Genomic DNA, 17,850 nt, shown 5'->3' with positions numbered 1-17,850 from the left:
GGCTAGAGCCCCTGATAAAGGCCTTCCCAGCCTCTCTGTATGTCAAAACAGAAGATACCAGGAAATGAAGATGTTCAGAATTGCAGACTGTGAAAAGACTTTGACACCATCAGGGAAATAAGTGAACAACTGTACAATGTATGCGTGCTGGTTTCCACAGTAACCATGTCAGGAGCAACATCAGATTCTAAATCCGGGACATGCATTGTAGAACCTGGTGCATCTTCTCACCTGTGAAATGGAAGGAAAAAAAAAACCTCCCCCGCTTACTTCTCTAATTTTTATGAGGAGCAAATAAAACACCTCAGGCGGGACTCTCAGCTCTCTGCTAAATTCACTAGTGCTTCCCTATTGCTGGTAGCTCAGATGGTAAAGAATCTGCCTGCAGTGCAGGAGATCCGGGTTCAATTCCTGGGTCAGAAAGATCCCCTGGTGAAGGGAATGGCTACCCACTTGCCTGGAGAACCCCATGGACAGAGGAGCCTGATGGGCTACAGTCCATGGGGTCGCAAAGAGTTGGACGTGACCGAGTGACTAACACTTTCACACCTTCCTATTGCTGACAGCCGGTCGGTCCCCAAGCTCATGGCCAGGCTCCACCTCCCACAGTTGATCTGATGCTAAGACTGGGACCTGGCCTGCTCTGTGCCCCCCAGGCCTGGCTTTGCCCACCTCTGCACTCTCCCTCCCACTCTCTGGTTAGAACCAGAGGCAGCAAAAGGCCTGGTGGATGCCACACGGGAAGCGGCCTGCCTTCCTAATCTCCGTGCACAAGAGAGCAGGGACCAGCCGGGGACACACGCCCTGAATGGCTACTTGACAAGGAAATTCTGTACCAGAGAGGACACATTTTGGAGGGTTGTTTCTCCCCACCCCTGCCCCCCTCCCAGCGGCAGCAAAGCTCAGCTGAATTTAATTGCATAAAGCGAAAGTGCTTTAGAAAAACTTAGAGGCAACACAAATATAAGACAGTTTTCCTGTTTCTCTAATTTAGCACAGGCATGCAGGTGAGGAGAAAGGCAGCTATATGGAGAGGGAAGACCAGGGATGCGCAGCCCCGCCCTCGGGAAGAGCAGCCCAGGGCTGGCAGCACGGGCGCCCCCGTTCCCAAAGGCGAAGTGGGGGCAGAGAAAGCAGGAGTTTGGGATTGACATGTACACACTCTTCTCTGTACAAAAGAGTAACCAACAGGGACCTCTGCCCGACATTCTAGAATAACCTATGTGGGAAATGAATCTGAAAAAGAATGGATGTATGCACAAATAGAACCGAATCCCTTTGCTGCACACCGGAAACTAACACAACACTGTAATTAACCATACTCCAGTATAAGATACATTTTAAAAAACGAACCAGGAGTGCCCTTCCAGGTGATGCCATTCCTCATGTTCCTTAGAGCTCATGCAGGAGAAGGAAATACAGAATTGGAAGCTCCCTATTTAACCTCTCCAGTAAAAAGTCTGGAGAGACGTCTGAACGACTCATCTCCCCAAAGTCACTAACATCATAACCTCTGATGGTGTAAAAATCTATTTAAACAGAAGTGATGTTCAGTCATAATTTCTATCACCTCTCAGGAAACCCCAGACGCATGCTTTTATTTCTCTGACAAAAATACAGTCTTCATGTTGTTTGGTGAAACTGTAATACATGGTCACAATTCCTTTTACATGATGGTCTCTAGGAATTTTGCATAAGTAACTTAGTTAACCACACCCCGCCCCCCCCCCCCCTCCCCGGGGTCCCATACTTGCTTTAAGTCAAAAATGGTATTGATTTTTTGCTAATTTTTTTCATTGACAAACTTCCTGAAACACACACACTTGTGGCATCACTTGGGGGGCAAGGCATCCCCAAGTCAACAGGTTAACTGCGAACACAGGGGCTTCCTCCTCTGCTGTACGGCAAGCGGGGAAAGCTTTACCAAGAGCTAGACTTGAGGCTTATTTAACAAAAACAGCAAATGAGAGTGTCCTAGATATTTTTAAACAACAGAAAAGCAAAGTAATTTAAACAAGCATTTATGAACTTGTAACCATTAAAAAATTTACAAACCACTTAAAACTACCAAATGAAATAAACTATTCTCACTCAGCTGACATGACAAAAAAACAATATAGGATTGTAGGCGAATTCAGAATTCACCCTCCACTTCCTGTTTATTCCTACATCAGACACGGGGGGAAAAAAAGACAGGCTTTTCCTGCTCTTTCAATCCAAAATGATTTCTCAATTTAGAACAACATTTGTCCAGCAGAAGAGAAGAAGAAAAGTGTTTTCTCCTGTAGGAACTAAAACTAGCAATAGCCAGATTGTCATTTCATCTGTCGAGATGTTTCTAGATAGAGGCAGATTCTAGATGTCGAGAGTTTTATTTTCTTTAAAGCACTAAGAGCTCACAGTGTTTTTAAGTTCTAGTTGCTAATCCATAAGAGTTTGCTTAAAGATATCAAAAAGAACGTATCTTTTTCAGTGAAGGGTGAACCCTGAAGTGAACGGCAGAAAGGACTAAGTAAATAAGCTGGATTTTGGCCACTCAAGGCTTTATCCTGTTAATAAATTTTGTAAAAATGTTTATGAATATATCATCACAAACCCAATATATTCAGATACAATTCGTTATATAATTAGAACACATATAATGATACCACTTGTGGGCATTACCATGCCATTTAATCTGATTTATTACCTGTCACTTATTACTATATTCATTACTATACAATTATATATGATTCCTGATTTAAAACACTTCTTCCTTTGGGCCCCACTGTGTGCAGGGCCCCACACGACGCCCTGGTAGTAATGTTCGGATGCAACACCAGCCCTGGCCTTCCTGAGGCTTCTGGTGTGACAGAGGAGGCAGGCAGCAAACACACAAAGTTAATTACATCACTCAGCCACGAAAAAGATGGAAATAATGCCCCATCTGCAGCAACATGGATGGACCTAGAGCTGATCACAGTAAGTGAAGTAGGTCAGACAGAAAAGGACAAATACCATATGATACCACTTCTATGTGGAATCTAAAATAGGGTACAAGTGAACTTATTCATAAAACACAAACAGTCGCAGATCTAGACAACAGTCTTAGGGGTATCAAGGGGAAGGAGGAGGGGGAGCCTGGGATTGACATATACACACCACTACGTGTAAAGCAAGTAAGTACTGAGAACCTACTGTGTAGTGCAGGGAACTGTACCCAACATTCTGTAATAACCTACATGGGATTGAATCTAAGACCGAGTGGACATTAGTGTATGCACAACTGATTCACGGTGCTGCACACCTGAAACTAACACATCATCGTAAACCAACTATACCCCAACAAAAAGTAATTAAAAGAAATTAAGTTAGTTACAACTGGGTTAAGGGCTACAAAGGAGAACCACAGAACACGTGACCGAGGAGGGCAGGGCTGTGCTGAGGAGATGGATCGAGGGCCCTTCTGAGCCCCTTTAATGTCAGCTGACCCCAGGATGCCTGCACGTGGTTGTGGAGGACCAACCGGACCCGAAGGGATGTGTGTGTGCTAAGTCGCTTCAGCCACGTCCGGCTCCTTGTGACGCTATGGACAGTGGTCTACCAGCTCCTCTGTCCATGGGGTTCTCCAGGCAAGAAGACTGCAGTGCGTTGCCAGGCCTTCCTCCAAGGGATCTTCCTGACCCAGGGATCGAACCCGCATCTCTTACGTCTCCTGCGTGGCAGGCGGGTTCTTTACTGCTAGCACCACGTGGAAGCCCTAACAGAATGGATGCATTTCCACTTTTCCATGTAATTCTCCACGGGCTATTCCAGGTTCCCTGCTTTCACATTAGTCTTCAACTTCTGCCTGGAACACCGCTGCCCCTTTCCTCCTCTGGGAAGTGCTCACACAGCCTGTGGTCACGCCATCTCTTCTCCGAAGCCCTCCTGGGAAGTGCTGGAGGAACGCGGGTCTCCTTCTCCGCACCCAGAGAGCCCCGAGCCCGCACGTGTCACAGTCCAGAAAACACCCAGCTCCCTCCTTGCTGGCGCACTCATCGTCTCGGTCAGGAAATATCTACTCTATGCCTAGTACAGAACTGCCCCGTTCTGGATACGCACTGAATATTGGTAACAAAACCCATAAAACCTTTCACTTCTCTACCCAGAGCCTGTCTCACAGAAGGTGTTTAGTAAATGACTGATCAATGAGAGAATAAATTCTCCACTCTTGACCAGTTTTATAAAGAAGAGTTCTTTGGATCTATGAGGGGACCTACTCCGTGGCTCAAGGACTGAAATAATGAACTCGATGGCAGCTTCATAATGCAGCTTTAGCCGCGACAGTGCAGACATTGTACCGTCTCTCATTGTCTTCAGTGTGTTACATTGTTCTTGGGACCGGACCCTTGCAAAAAACCCCTCAGCAGAAGCAACTGCGGAGGACAGGCAAAGCCCGGAACGGTTTCCAAACAGAGCATAATGTTCATGTTTATCGATGTCAATTAAAAACAACAACAACAAACCAATGTCATCTTAAATGGCCCTGGTCAAATAAAATAACTAAGCATGTTTATAATATTTAATAGAAGTTCTAAAATTAAGTGCAGACATCCATCTTCCTGATTGCAAAACTCTGTGTGATTGCACACACTAGTTGCTGTCTGCCAGGGAAAAAAAAAAACCCAAACCAGTGGAGTGGCCGAAGGCCATTCTGGAGATGAGAGCCTCCTTCTTCAGAGGCGAGGAAAACAAAGGCAGATGAGAAAACAGATGAAACGAGCCTCGAGGGACCTAGTGGGCTAGCAGAGTTTACCCTCTTCAAGGCTGCTTTAAATAGCAGGCGGCTGGCGTGACCACGATCAGACAGCGCTCTGGGCCTCCTGGAAGCCTCACCCCCGCTCTGCTGGGGCTGGGCGCTGGCTCAGGGATGGGAAGTTTCCACCCATGGAGGGCGAAGCGGAGGGAACACGGACTGAACACCACTTGGGAGGCTGCCCAGGGCGGGGCCCGTCTGCTCACTGCCCCTCCTTGGAGACTGCCTTGTAAGCCCTTTCTTCTTTTACTTCTTAATGTAAAAGTGCCATTTCTTTTATGAGATGACCAAGATGACAGGGTTGTTGCTCTTTTGATGTATGCACCCACCTGTTTTTTTAATTTGTTGCCCCCACGAAACCCAACACTCTGGAACGGAACACAGCACGGCTTCCTATCCTCTGGTTGGATGTGGCTGAGGCAGTCGGGTATTTTCCAAACAGGTGAGGGTTGAGGTCCAGCTGTGTGACCTTGGCCATGTTCCTTAAGCTCTCTGAGCCTCAGTGTTCTCCTCTGTTTCCACGGTGGTCATACAGCCCACCTGCCGCAGGGCTGTCGTGAGAATTAACTGAAACAGGAGCATAAGATGCTCCCAGGCCTGCTGAAGAGGAGGAGTCCAGCAAGCACAGGTCCTTCCCTGCCCGCTGCTCACCCTGGACTTGTAGACACCAGGGGCCCCCACACCACACAAGCTACGCCTAACGAGAAAGCAGCGCACCAACTGGGCTCACTGTCGCAGTACTTGCCCTTCGGCGTAGGATGGGGTTCAAACGTGTGGATTTCACACACCTGTTGAAGCCGAGAGAGGTTAAGGGGCACAACAAAGCAAGGAAGAAAGGACCCTAGAGTCCAAGTTCAGTTTCTGACCTAACATACCATCCCCATTACACAGCTGACTCCTTCTCAACCCTGAGCTCTCACCCGCGTGCGTGCTGAGCTGCTTCAGTCATGTCCCACTCTGTGACCCCATGGATTACAGCCCGCCAGGCTCCTCCGTCCGTGGGATTTTCCAGGCAAGAATACTGGAGTGGGTTGCCACTGCCTTCTCCGGGGGATCTTCCCAACCCAGGGATCGAACCCGCAGCTCTCACGTCTCCTGCACTGGCAGGCAGATTCTTGACCACTCACGCCACCTGGGAAGCCCCGATCTTCTGCCGACCCAGGTTCCACTCCACTCATCTTTACCAGACCACGCTTTCTTCCAACTCCAAACTGTCTGCCTGTCTGTGTTCCTGTTCCAGGAGGAACCCGTCTGTCATGCTCACTCTGTATCCATGGTGCCCAGCACAGCGACTCTGGAATACAGTTTTGGGAGACTAATTCCACACGACACCAGGGCACAATAGAAGGAGGTGTGTGATCACGCGTCAGCTCTGGCACCCTCATCTTTTGCTGAGTGAGTGACTTGGCCACTTTTCCCCATAAGGGGTGGTGTCCATTTCTCCATCCGTTGAATGCTGGCATAACCACACTGGGGCAGTGGGAGGGACGCTAGCAAATGTGACATAGCCAGAGGTGTGCACACTGGTGTTGTCTTGTCTTACTGATGGGAGCCTGTCCACACCACATGAAGGAGGGCAGACTAGGCTCACGGCGAGGAGCCAGTCACGCTGTCAAGGTCCTGACCGTGTAGCATCAGCTGGCCCAAGCCAAGCCAGCCTAGACAGGAAGACCTGCAGAGAATCGTAACCAGTCAGAAATGTCTTTTGTTTTAAGGCAAAAGCATTAAGGCTTTTTGTTAGGCAGGAGAAGTTAACTGATACAAAAGATCAAGGGACTAGATCTAGTAGACAGAATGCCTGCCTGAACAACTACAGATGGCGGTTCGTAACACTGTACAGGAGGCGGTGACCAAAACTATCCACGAGAAAAGGAAATGCAAGAAGGCCAAGTGGCTGTCTGAGGAGGCCTTACAAATAGCTGAGAAAGAAGAGGAGCGAAAGGCAGAGGAGATGGGAAAGATCCACCCAAATGAATGCAGAGTTCCAGATAACAGCAAAGAGAGATAAGAAAGCCTTCCTCAGTGAATGATGCAAAAAAATTGAGGAAAACAATAGAATGGGAAAGACTAGAGATCTCTTCAAGAAAACTGGAAATAACAAGGGAAGAGTTCATGCAAAGATGGGCTCAATAAAGGACAGGAATGGCAAGGACCTAACAGAAGCAGAAGAAGAAAAGGGAGCAAGAATACACAGAAGAACTACACAAAAAAGGGTCTTAAGGATCCAGATAACCACAGCAGTGTAGTCACTCACCTAGAGTCATGCATCCTGGAGTGTGAAGGCAAGTGGGCTTTAGGAAGCACCACTAGGAACAAATCCGGTGGAGGGAATGGAATTCCAGTTGAGCTATGTCAAATCCTAAAAGATATGCTGTGAAAGTGCTGTACTCAATATGCCAGCAAATTAGGAAAACTCAGCAGTGGCCACAGGACTGGAAAAGGTCAGTTTTCATTCCAATCCCAAAGAAGGGCAGTGCCAACGAATGTTCAAACTACCACACAGTTGCACTCATCTCACACGCTAGCAAAGTAACGCTCAAAAACCTTCAAGCTTCGCTTCAACACTGTGTGAACTAGGAACTTCCAGATGTACAAGCTGGATTCAGATAAGGCAGAGGTACCAGAGATCAAACTGCCAACAAACGCTGGATTATCAAAAAAGCCAGAGAATTCCAGCAAAACATCTAATTCTGCTTCATTGACTATGCTAAAGCCTTTAACTGTGTAGATCATAACAAACTGTGGAAAATTCTTCAAGAGATGGGAATACCAAACCACCTTACCTGTTTCCTGAGAAACCTGTATGCAGGTTAAGAACCAGTCCTGTTGTTGGACTGGTTCACAACTGGGAAAGGAGTACATCGAGGCTGTATGTTGTCACCCAGCTTATTCAACTTCTCTGCAGAGTACATCACATCATCAGACTGGATGAAGCACAAGCTGGAATCAAGATTGCTGGGAGAAATATCAATATGTAGATGATACCAGTCTAATAGCAGAAAGTGAGGAGGAACTAAAGAGCTTCTTGATAAAGGTGAAATAGGAGAGTGAAAAGGCTCGCTTAAAACTCAGCATTTAATAAATTAGATTATGCCACCTGTTCCTATCCCTTCATGGCAAATAGATAGAGAAACAATGGAAACAGTGGCAGACTTTATTTTATTGGGCTCCATAATCACTGTGGATGGTGAGTGCAGCCAAGAAATTCAGACACTTACTCCTTGAAGAAAAGTTATGACAAACCTAGACAGCATATTAAAAAGCAGAGACATTACTTTGCCGACAAAGGTCTGTATAATCAAAGCTACGGTTTTTCCAGGAGTCATGTACAGATGCTGAGAGTTGGACCATAAAGAAGGCTGAACGCTGAAGAATTGATGCTTTCTAATTGTGGTGCTACAGAAGACTCCCGAGAGTCCCTTGAGACGAGACCAAACCAGTTAATCCCAAAGGAAATCAGCACTGAATATGCCCTGGAAGAACTGATATTGAAGCTGAAGCTCTAATACTTTGATGCACTGATGTGAAGAGCCAACTCATTGGAAAAGACCCTGATGCTGGGAAAGACTGAGGGGAGGAGGAGAAGGGGGCGACAGAGGATGAGATGGTTGGATGACATCACCGGCTCAATGGACATGACTTTGAGCAAACTCCGAAAGATAGTGAAGGACAGGCAAGCCCACCCTGCTGCAGTCCATGGGGTCGTAAAGAGCTGCAGACGACTGAGTGACTGAACAACAACAACAGATTATAAAATATATCCCATAAACGTCTCCAAAGTAAACCAGGTGTTTCTGGAAGTAGCTGACTTATAAGGAAACTGCTCATCTCTGGCTCTGGGTGATAAGGAGGGGGGAGCTGAGTGGGGATGAGGGGTGGAGGAACAGATAGGGAGAGTGGTCCTGAAGCTGTTGCCATGGACACCCGGCAGGCAGGAGAGGGATGCAGCTGTCCTAGCCCCACAGTCCACCAGAGAGAGCTGATGCCACCTTTGGCATGAATGCTTCAGGCCATCAGCTTCTGAGTTTTAGGAAATGGATGGGCTTCCCAGGTGGTGCTAGTGGTACAGAACCTGCCTGCCAATGCAGGAGACACAAGAAACAGGGATTCAATCCCTGGGTTGGGAAGATCCCTTGGAGGAGTGCATGGCAACCCACTCCAGTATTCTTGCCTAGAGAATCCCATGGGCAGAGGAGCCTGGCGGGCTGCAGTCCACAGAGTTATAAAGTCAGACACGACTGAGCGACTAAGTACACACGCAAGATACGACATATCACCGTCTACTTTTGCAGAGATCAGGAAACTAGGCCCAAGGGCTAAACATGGTCTGCTGCCTGTTTTTGTAAATAAAGTTTTATTGGAACACAGCCAAGCCTATTCATGTACATACTGTCTGTGGGTCCTTTCATGCAACAATGGCCGCGTTGAGTAGCTGTAACAGAAACCATATGGCCTCTGAAGCCTAAAATATTTACTGTCTCCTCTTTACAGAATCAGTGTGCCAACCTCTGTCCTAGCGTAATCAGCGGAGGTTCCAAGCACTGGCTAGGTCTTAACCTAAGTCTTGAAGGAAAGAGGCAGTGTCTCCTTGTGTACAAGGGAACAGGGAATTTCTGAAAGAACACTACAAGAAAGAACACTAAGATTTTAACCGATGCTACCGTACTGTGTGCAAAAGTCACCAATGATACGTTAACGACAGTACAAAAGAATAACTACGCACATATACCGCTTACGATGTGCCAAGTACATGCTTCACAGTAACTCATTTCATATTCACAACAGTATTACAAGGTGGTGATCTGATTAGCTCTGTTTTTCCAACTGAGAAAAGAGAGAGACAGAATTAAAGATGCTCGCCCAAGGTCAGAAAACTAGAGAGCGGCCTAGCTAGGAGTCAAATCCTGGTATTCTCACTGTAGATCCCACACCCTTTGAAAGCTACAAATATGGAAATATAAAATATGATAAAGGTCAAAACTTTACACAAATTCTAGCTATGAGCAACGCAACTGTTTCTTAAAGACAGCTGAAAATCAGCTTTACAACTTTATACTGTTACACCTTCTCAGCTAACTACACCGTATGTTCATTTTATGTACTCTTGGTCCCCTGTAAAAATTTTATGCACCCTTTGTCCCCTGTAAAAATTTGCCAACGCTTAGCTGGAAATCCCCTAAACGGGACATCCCTGTGGGACAGCTAGTGGTTATGTTGCCATGGTGATGCCGCGTCAACACACAGCTGCTGACCATTCCCAGAGGTAGCCCACGGCCCGTTCATCAGCTTCTGAGGCCAATACTGCCACCTGGTCCCTAGGGAGACAGAGGTTCTCTCCCCGAAACAATAGTCAATAAGGTCACTCTGGTCACGACAGGCAGGAGTCACTGTGGATATTCCTTCTTAAAGATATAAATTGGGTTCTGTTTGGGAATCCTACTTTAGAGCAAGGACTTCCAGTCTAGAGCTGCCATCTTTGATCTCCAGGCCAAGGGTGAGCCCACGCTTACAGGTCAGCGGGGGGCCATGGCGTCGATCTGCTGGTAGCCCGAAACGGCACCAGGCATGGGGCCCATTATAAACAACCAGATTGTGGTTGGTTTGAGAAGTTGTTTCTTGACTCATTACCTTATTATTACAAGAGAGAGAGTCCTAATAGTCTTCAATAATATTAACTCTATCAGACTAACAGAGCTTACACCGATAAACGTCTTTTAGAAGGCATTTTGGCAATTTGGTTAAGCCTTAAAAATCTACAGAGCCATTGACCTAGAAATTCCACCTCTACTAATTTATCCTAAGTAAGTTATCAGAGATAAACAAGAAGGCTATTTACCAAAGCATTATTTATAGTAGAGAAACACCAGGAACACCTCAGTTGTACAATAGGGGATTCATTAAATAAATTGTGATGTACCATAAACCACTACATTAATGGTACAGCCTTATAAACTATGCAGTTGCTTACATTTTGGTCATGAAAGATTATTAAATTTAAAAAGAAAGTCAAAACCAGTGTACAATATAAAATTCTATTCTAGTAAAAACAACAACAACAAAGATAACAATGTGTATATAACTAACAGAAAAACAGGTTTAACAGGGCTTTCTCTCCCAGGGTAGAACACTGGTTATTTTAATGTTCTTTTTTTTTTTTAATACAATAAAGTCTGCACTGAACTGGTCATTTTTAAAATGAAAACAAAAGTTGTATTTCATTTTTTAAAGTTCTATATTTTTTCTTTGGTGATTACATCATACTTTTGGCTTCTTAAGCTTTTCAGTTCTATGAATTTTGTCACTATATCTTCCCAGCAAGCTAAAATGCAGACCAGTCTTACTCAACAACCAGGGGGCGAGGCGGCCCATGCTTTCAGAGACCCACCCATAGTCCAAAGCTATAGTGGGCTTAATCCTTAAGCTGGACAACTGGCTGGCCAGCTCACCTGACCTTATTGGGCTTACTGTTCTTTACTGAAAAGATACACCCCAGCAGGGCTCTGAACAGCTTTTCCAAGCTCATCAGAGTTGCTTGTACTGGTCCAGGTCTTGTTTTTGTTGGGGTTTTTCCTAAAAAGAGTCAGAATCCTGTGCAGGAGGTCAGAGAACTAGCTGACTAAGAGCTGATTAAAACAGCTTGTCCTTCAGAGATTGTGAAACAGCTTAACACGTGGGCAGGGCCTGGGATCTGGACAAGCAGACACGCTGGTTCATTTCTTTTCCCAGGGCAGAAAGGGAGCAGGTGAGTGGAGTTACAACAGCCCTCATGAAGGCTGCTGGACCTAAGATGACAAAGTTTTTTGAAATAAAGGAGTGTCCTTGCATTTAACTTTCAAATGCTCACTAGAAAATGATGTGTTTATGCATTGCACAACACATGGACAGAAGGAACTGGGGTTCTCTGAACCTTTCCCAAATCTCAGGGTAAATTTCAGTAGCTTCAGCGAGGGGTTACCGATATTGAACAGTACTTCGAGGGCACAAAAGCTTCACTTTCCACCCAGCTGCCAGCTGGCCCCCATGCTCACTGCCTTGCCCACCCTATCTAAGGCTACTGGAGGAAGTGGGCTTCCTTTCACACCAGCATGATCCCAGAGAAAGAGATGTCCCTCAGGCTGTAATGAATTTCCCCAAGCGGGCCTCACCCTGCAAACAAATACTAGCTTATTCAAATGACTTGAGAGGGAAGGAAAAATCACCTAATCTCTTTGTGGGGCTGACGCTTGGGTGTTTGCTCACGCGGCTCTTCTGGCGGCCGGCTGTGGGTGAGTCACAGCTGCGGTGAGGGTCCCGGGTCCCCAGGCCAGCAGACACGCAGTGTGGCAGACGCAATGCACAAAGACCCGATCGGTCCTTCCCCTGTGTTCCCGCCTCTCGTCTTGTCTTCGCCGCTCCTTGGGCTGAGAGGTTGAGTTTATGTCCCCACCTCTTGCGTTGACAGGCTGGGCTTCTGACCTGCTCTGGCCAACACCAGAACTTGTCAGGAGCCAGAGCGTGCCACCTCTGGGCCTCCGGAGGCCTTGAGTGGCCTGGTGCCCTCTTCTGGAACCCTGTCCATGGGAATAACCAGGGCCAGCCCATCGGGAAAAGAGGCCCCCACCCCACAATGGACAGCACCCTCAGAAGCAGAGCCAGCCAGCTAACCTGCAGCTGATCCAGTCCACGTGGAGCACGGCCAGGACCACACAGACCCCCCAGAGGAACTTGGCCGAGCGCACTGGCCCACGAGTTGCAAACCAAAGAAAAGGCTGTGGTCTCAAAGCCACGCCATTTCAGGATCGTTTGTCACAGACCCCGAGCACACAGTAAATACCCACCCTCATCAGCCAAAGACAAAATGCCCTGGAGCACCTGGGGGGCTGTGGGGTGGGGAGTGGGGGGGGCTGGGGGGCTGTAATTTTCCACATTAAACAATACACCTGAACTGCCACCGGCGAGAATAGAAATCAAGCCGTGTATCCAGTGAAGGGCTTCAAGACAGACACAAAGCCTTTGAAAGACTGTCTGTGGGTGAGTTGGATCTGCCTATGAAGTCATTCTTTGTTTCTCCTCTCTCTTCAAAAAAAAGTAAGAAGCTCTTTCACTCAATTAAGCCTGTTGGACTCGATTACGACTGTCTAGTTTGATTCAAAGCAGCCATAGAGTCTCTGACACATGTTCAGCCTCCACGACTCCGTAGGCTGGAATTTTAAATCCAGCTCCCCTGAATTTATGACCCACACACAGTAGCGAGTCCCTACAGGCTGAAAATCAAACTGTAATTCAAAGGCCACAGGGCTGAGGAAACAGCCAGAAGATAAATCCCAATTTCAACCTTGGATTCTCTGCAAGTTGATTCAGGGGACTGTCAGTCATATTTAAAAATAAAATAAAACTACAAAGACACCAGACGGCGTGTTCTAAAGAGAAATAGGGTGATGCTTTTCAGGACGCCTTCAAAAGGCTCTTGTTACCTGAAAAGAACTGCTATGGGTTATTTTAAGGGCCCTGGAACATTTGGCTTCCATCAGTCAGCTGGAGGAGTTTCTGCATTTTTAATTAATGAGCTATATAAGGAAGAAATGAAACCATCAAACACAGCCCAGACCACCAGACTGATGGGAGAGGCTGGGACAGATGTCAAGGCGTCCCAGACCTGGAGCTGGCACTCACCTTACACCCCTCGCAGGCGCTGACCCCATAGTGGTACCCGGATGACTTGTCCTGGCAGACGAAACAGGGCTTGTACACGCGGGGCGGCGGAAGAGGAGACGGGGGACTTGGGACCAGTTCCTCGGAGCTGGTGCTCTGGGTCTCAATCGCTGTGGCGGAGATGCGGAGCGGGAGAAAAGGGAGAAAAGACGTTTCAGTTCATGACTTTTTCCCCAGCGGGTTCACAGGCCTCCGCCCCCAATTCAGCTACAACATCACCAGGACAGGCCCACAAGGCCAGCTGTCAGGGTGGGCACTGCAGGGGGATCTACCTCTAACGTGGGTCTTTGCAGTTCACAAAGCAATCCCGCATGTCTCGCTCATTGGCAGAATGCTTCCGCACTGAGAGGGAGGTCATGTTATCACCGTTTTACCCTCAAGAGAAACAGAAACTCAGAGGAGTGCAGTGACTCATCCAAAACCAACAGGGCTGTGGTGGAGCCAGGACACAAAGTCAGATGTTCACACCGCACACCCAGGGCTCTTTCAACTCCTGTTCCACCAGCTTCCAGTATATTTAAGAGTCTCAGGGATGACCTCCTTGACCCTGCAGTAACTTAACCAAAAGTAAGTCTCCTTAGGGCAAAGGAAGAAAATGCCCCAGACAGCCATCCAGCAATGGGGAGGGTCTTCAGCGCGGGACCAGAGCTGAGCATGACGAAGAGCAATGGGGGCGAGATCTTTGCTATTCAGGGTCCCCCTTGGACCAGAAGATCAGCATTGCATCAGAGCTGATTAGAAACTGTGGTCATCAGGGTTCAGCTCAAGCTCATGGGGTCAGTGTGTGCCCAGTCGTGCCCGACTCTTTGCAACCCCCTGGACTGTAGCCTGCCAGGCTCCTCTGTCCATGGGGTCTCCCAGGCAAGAATACAGGAGTGGGTCGCCATTTCCTCCTCCAGGGGATCTTCTCAGCCCAGGGATCAAACCTGTATCTCCTGTCTCCTGCACTGGCAGGTGGATTCTTGACCACTGAGCCACCCTGGAGTCCGATTTGTATCTGAACCAAACCCCGGGTGACTGAATGGACAAGTAATGCTTGAAGAGCATTAATAATGGCTCAGACTGATGCTGCTCTTTATTCTAGATTTACCAACAGGGGACCCCCATCTCATTATCTAACCATCCCAAATCCATGAGAAATACAAACTTGCAGAACTTCAACCCCCAGTATTCTCCCATCCCCACCCCCCTAGATTTATGCTCCAAATCAAAGCAAGACATGGTTCTATTTCTATTACAGGCAAAACTGCTCATAAATGATGATGGAAGTAAGGAAGAGAGTGACTGAAAGTGGTCAAATAACGTTCCAGAATCTTCCAAGGTCCAACCACTTTACAACATTCAGTATATTTCTCAGAGTATTAAACTCCCAGTTATTTCACTGTTCGTCATCTCCCAGACCAGCTATTCTATTGACTGGATTGTCTTGTAGCCCAACTTTCAGCAAGTCAAGTCGGCCCTCCTCCCTACAGGTACTGCTCACTCATTCCTGTCCGGGATCCTGCCGCCAGGCTAGCCTAGCGATCGCGAGCATCTCCCACCTCAGCTGCTGCAGGAGGCTCTGCACTGGCCTCCCGGCCCGCTCTCTTCTAGCCTCGGGTCCATTCTGCAAACACACAGTCAGATAGCTGCTCCAGAGTTAAAACCAACCCTCTCCTGAACCTGCCCAAAGCCCTCCAGCAGTCACCGAGGACAGCAAACTCCCTGCTAGGTGTTCAGGAAGGCTTCCCCTGATACGGCGCCTTAGTGATGTCATCGGATGCAGTGAGTTTCGTCCTGACTGACCTCTAAACACCTGGTGTCTGCTCCGTCCCTCAAGCAGGCCAAGCTCCCGTGTCAGTTTTACGGGCGTCACACTTAGCATTCTCCGTATCTGGAAATTCTGAGAACTTCATATGTCTCACGCCTCTTCTCTCCTATATCTTAGAGCAAATGTCACCTCCTCACAGATGGCTTTTCTAAATAAGAGGCCCCTTCCCACTCCTGGTCACTGCATCTCATTTTATATTCTATAAAACCCAACTAGTGTCTAAATTTAGAGTGTCTGTGCACACCATTTTATATTCTGCCTGTGCTACCCCACAAGCATGGGTCTGGGGAAACCAAGGAACTTAGATGAAATGTTTATAACTCTGCTCCAGGCCCAGAAGAGGTTCTGGCACATTATAGGTGGGTAATCGATAAATATTCAATGAATTAATACAAGAGCTTTCCCAATTTTCCTTCTTTGTCTTCATTCCAAGCCCCAAATGCCCCTCTAAGTTGTTAAACGGTAAAATTAGAAACCAAATAGCTTTCAAATACTCATTTGCTTCCTTTAAAAGTAATTAATTACCCCTTTGGAAGAGAATCAACTATAATTATAGTATTTTCATAATTCAGAAGATTCTTGGAATGAATTCATTAGAGCTGCGCAGGCCTAGTAGATAAATCTAGAATAGTCTTTCCTGGGTAGCTTGGCACAATCACAGCACGTGTTGCATAGGAAGGTCCGCATTTAGGATGTCACAAAAGCTCATCAGATCAGCTATCAAGCTACAGATGCAACAGGATGCCTCACACTAAGCTAATCAGCGTCATCGGAAAGCAAATGAGTCAGAACAGCATCAATGAGAAAACAGTACAAAATGATACACCACTGTTTGCTGAAAACCTAAGGAAACAATACAAAATAAGCTGCAGGGACACAAGGAGCTTCCCTGGTGGCTCAGTGGCAAAGAATCAACCTGCAACGCAGGAGACGCGGGTCTGATCTCAGGATTAGGAAAGATCTTCTGGAGAAGGAAATGGCAACCCACTCCAGGATTCTTGCCTGGGAAATCCCATGGACAGGGGACTCTGGAGGGGTACAGTCCATGGGGTCACAAAGAATCGCACATGTCTTAGCAACTCAACAACAACAATAAGGATACGACATGGGGAATAGAGCCAATATTTTATAACTATAAATGGAACATAAACTTTAAAAATTGTGAATCACTATAGTGTACATCTGTAACTTATACAATATTGGCCCATGAACTATATTTCAATTTTTAAAAAACCCAAGATACCGCTACTGCCGTTGTTATTACTGGGTGTCACTGATTCTGAGTTACCCTTGATTATAAAATGCATAGTTATTCTACATTATCATTTAAGAAAGACAGAGTACTGCCAATTAAACTATGATCCAAGAGTGCTTGTGAGAGACAGCCTGATTTCAGAGAAGTTAAAAAATTAAAAGCTTCTGGAGCCCTGGGAAAAAAAAAATCTAAGAAAACAAACCCATACAGAATTACCCACAGTCCTTTTACTCGGAGAAAATTACTGTTATCTCGGCATCTGTCCTACAAAACATTTTACCGTGAATGTAAATGTTTTTCGTTTATTTTACAAATTTGAATTATACTGTAGATTCTGTTTGCAACTTTGTTTAACTTACTGTGTCATGAGTTTGTTTCCTTGTCAATAAATATTCTTTCCCACAAAACATTCCATCATGATGAGTATCTTTGTAGCTAATCTCAGCACATCTCTGACTATGTCCTTAGGATAAATTCTCAGAAGTAGAATCATTAATTCGAAAGGTATGGTTATTTTGTTATTTCCAGAGGGGCTGTGTCAACTTACACTCCTAGGTATCAATGTAAGTGAGTCTGCCCCTAAACGCCTCCCAGAACTTTCTGATTGGTTTTATCTGTGTGTCTTTAGTTCCCCTCCAGGGCCCAAGCTGGGTCATCACCACCACAGTCAGTCCTGAGTTGCGTGCAGGGTGGGGAGAGTGTATTTTAACGTCCCACTGGCCCGTGTAGAACAGCTAATCTGGCTCGTTTAGCAAAGTTGTAAATAGAGTCTTGTTAGGGCTGGACTCAGCTGTCAGAGCTGCCTCCTAAATTTTAGAAGTGGGTGTAATTTCCATAAATATGCCGCTTTGAATTCATGTGTTGAGAGCGTCCAGCATCCCTCCCTCCCAAAGAGAGGAAACAGAACTGCAGGCGATCTAATCCCACGCAACTTTGCCAAAGCACCTGAAAGGGGAGAGGCCTCAAAATCCTGAGACATGTTATAAAAGGTCCGTAAAAGCCTTTCCAGGGGAGGCGAGTCACTTATAACCACAGACTGGATCAGAAGACTTTTTCTGAACAGTTGTAGAGATGAAAATGTTCTATTTGAAGCAATCAGTAGTGAATGCTGTGGACTTCTAAGGCTGTGGTGATTTCACCCGCAGTGCTATGAACTTTCCCATATTTGTACAACGGATGCTCATGTGTTTAATTGTTTAATTCCCTGAGTGGCTGTAACATGCCAAGCGTATGTTATATGCTACAGACGGTACATGGTGTAATCCCTTAAGTTTGGCCCAATGTAGAGTAAACTAACAATTAGAAATATAATACAGT

The 17,850-nt window shown here is 46.5% G+C and overlaps 1 protein-coding gene across 5 annotated transcripts in view; it reads right to left on the bottom strand.

Annotated features, from left to right (window-relative positions):
* The window catches only part of RARB (retinoic acid receptor beta), a 184,511-nt gene that overhangs the window by 137,539 nt on the left and 29,122 nt on the right, over nucleotides 1-17,850 (bottom strand). For 4 of the 5 annotated variants that reach the window (XM_055566924.1, XM_055566926.1, XM_055566927.1 and 1 more), the window contains exon 2: nucleotides 13,430-13,578. In XM_055566924.1, coding sequence (XP_055422899.1) covers nucleotides 13,430-13,578 — 149 coding nt within the window. Of the gene's footprint in view, nucleotides 1-13,429; nucleotides 13,579-16,892; nucleotides 17,044-17,850 lie in introns of those variants that run through there. The other variant, XM_055566923.1, reaches the window with a different exon arrangement.

The sequence above is a fragment of the Bubalus kerabau genome, chromosome 2, assembly GCF_029407905.1.
Source record: "Bubalus kerabau isolate K-KA32 ecotype Philippines breed swamp buffalo chromosome 2, PCC_UOA_SB_1v2, whole genome shotgun sequence".
Classification (NCBI taxonomy): domain Eukaryota; kingdom Metazoa; phylum Chordata; class Mammalia; order Artiodactyla; family Bovidae; genus Bubalus; species Bubalus kerabau.
Note: the sequence above shows the minus strand (reverse complement) of the source record. Positions and strands in the feature narration are given on the sequence as shown.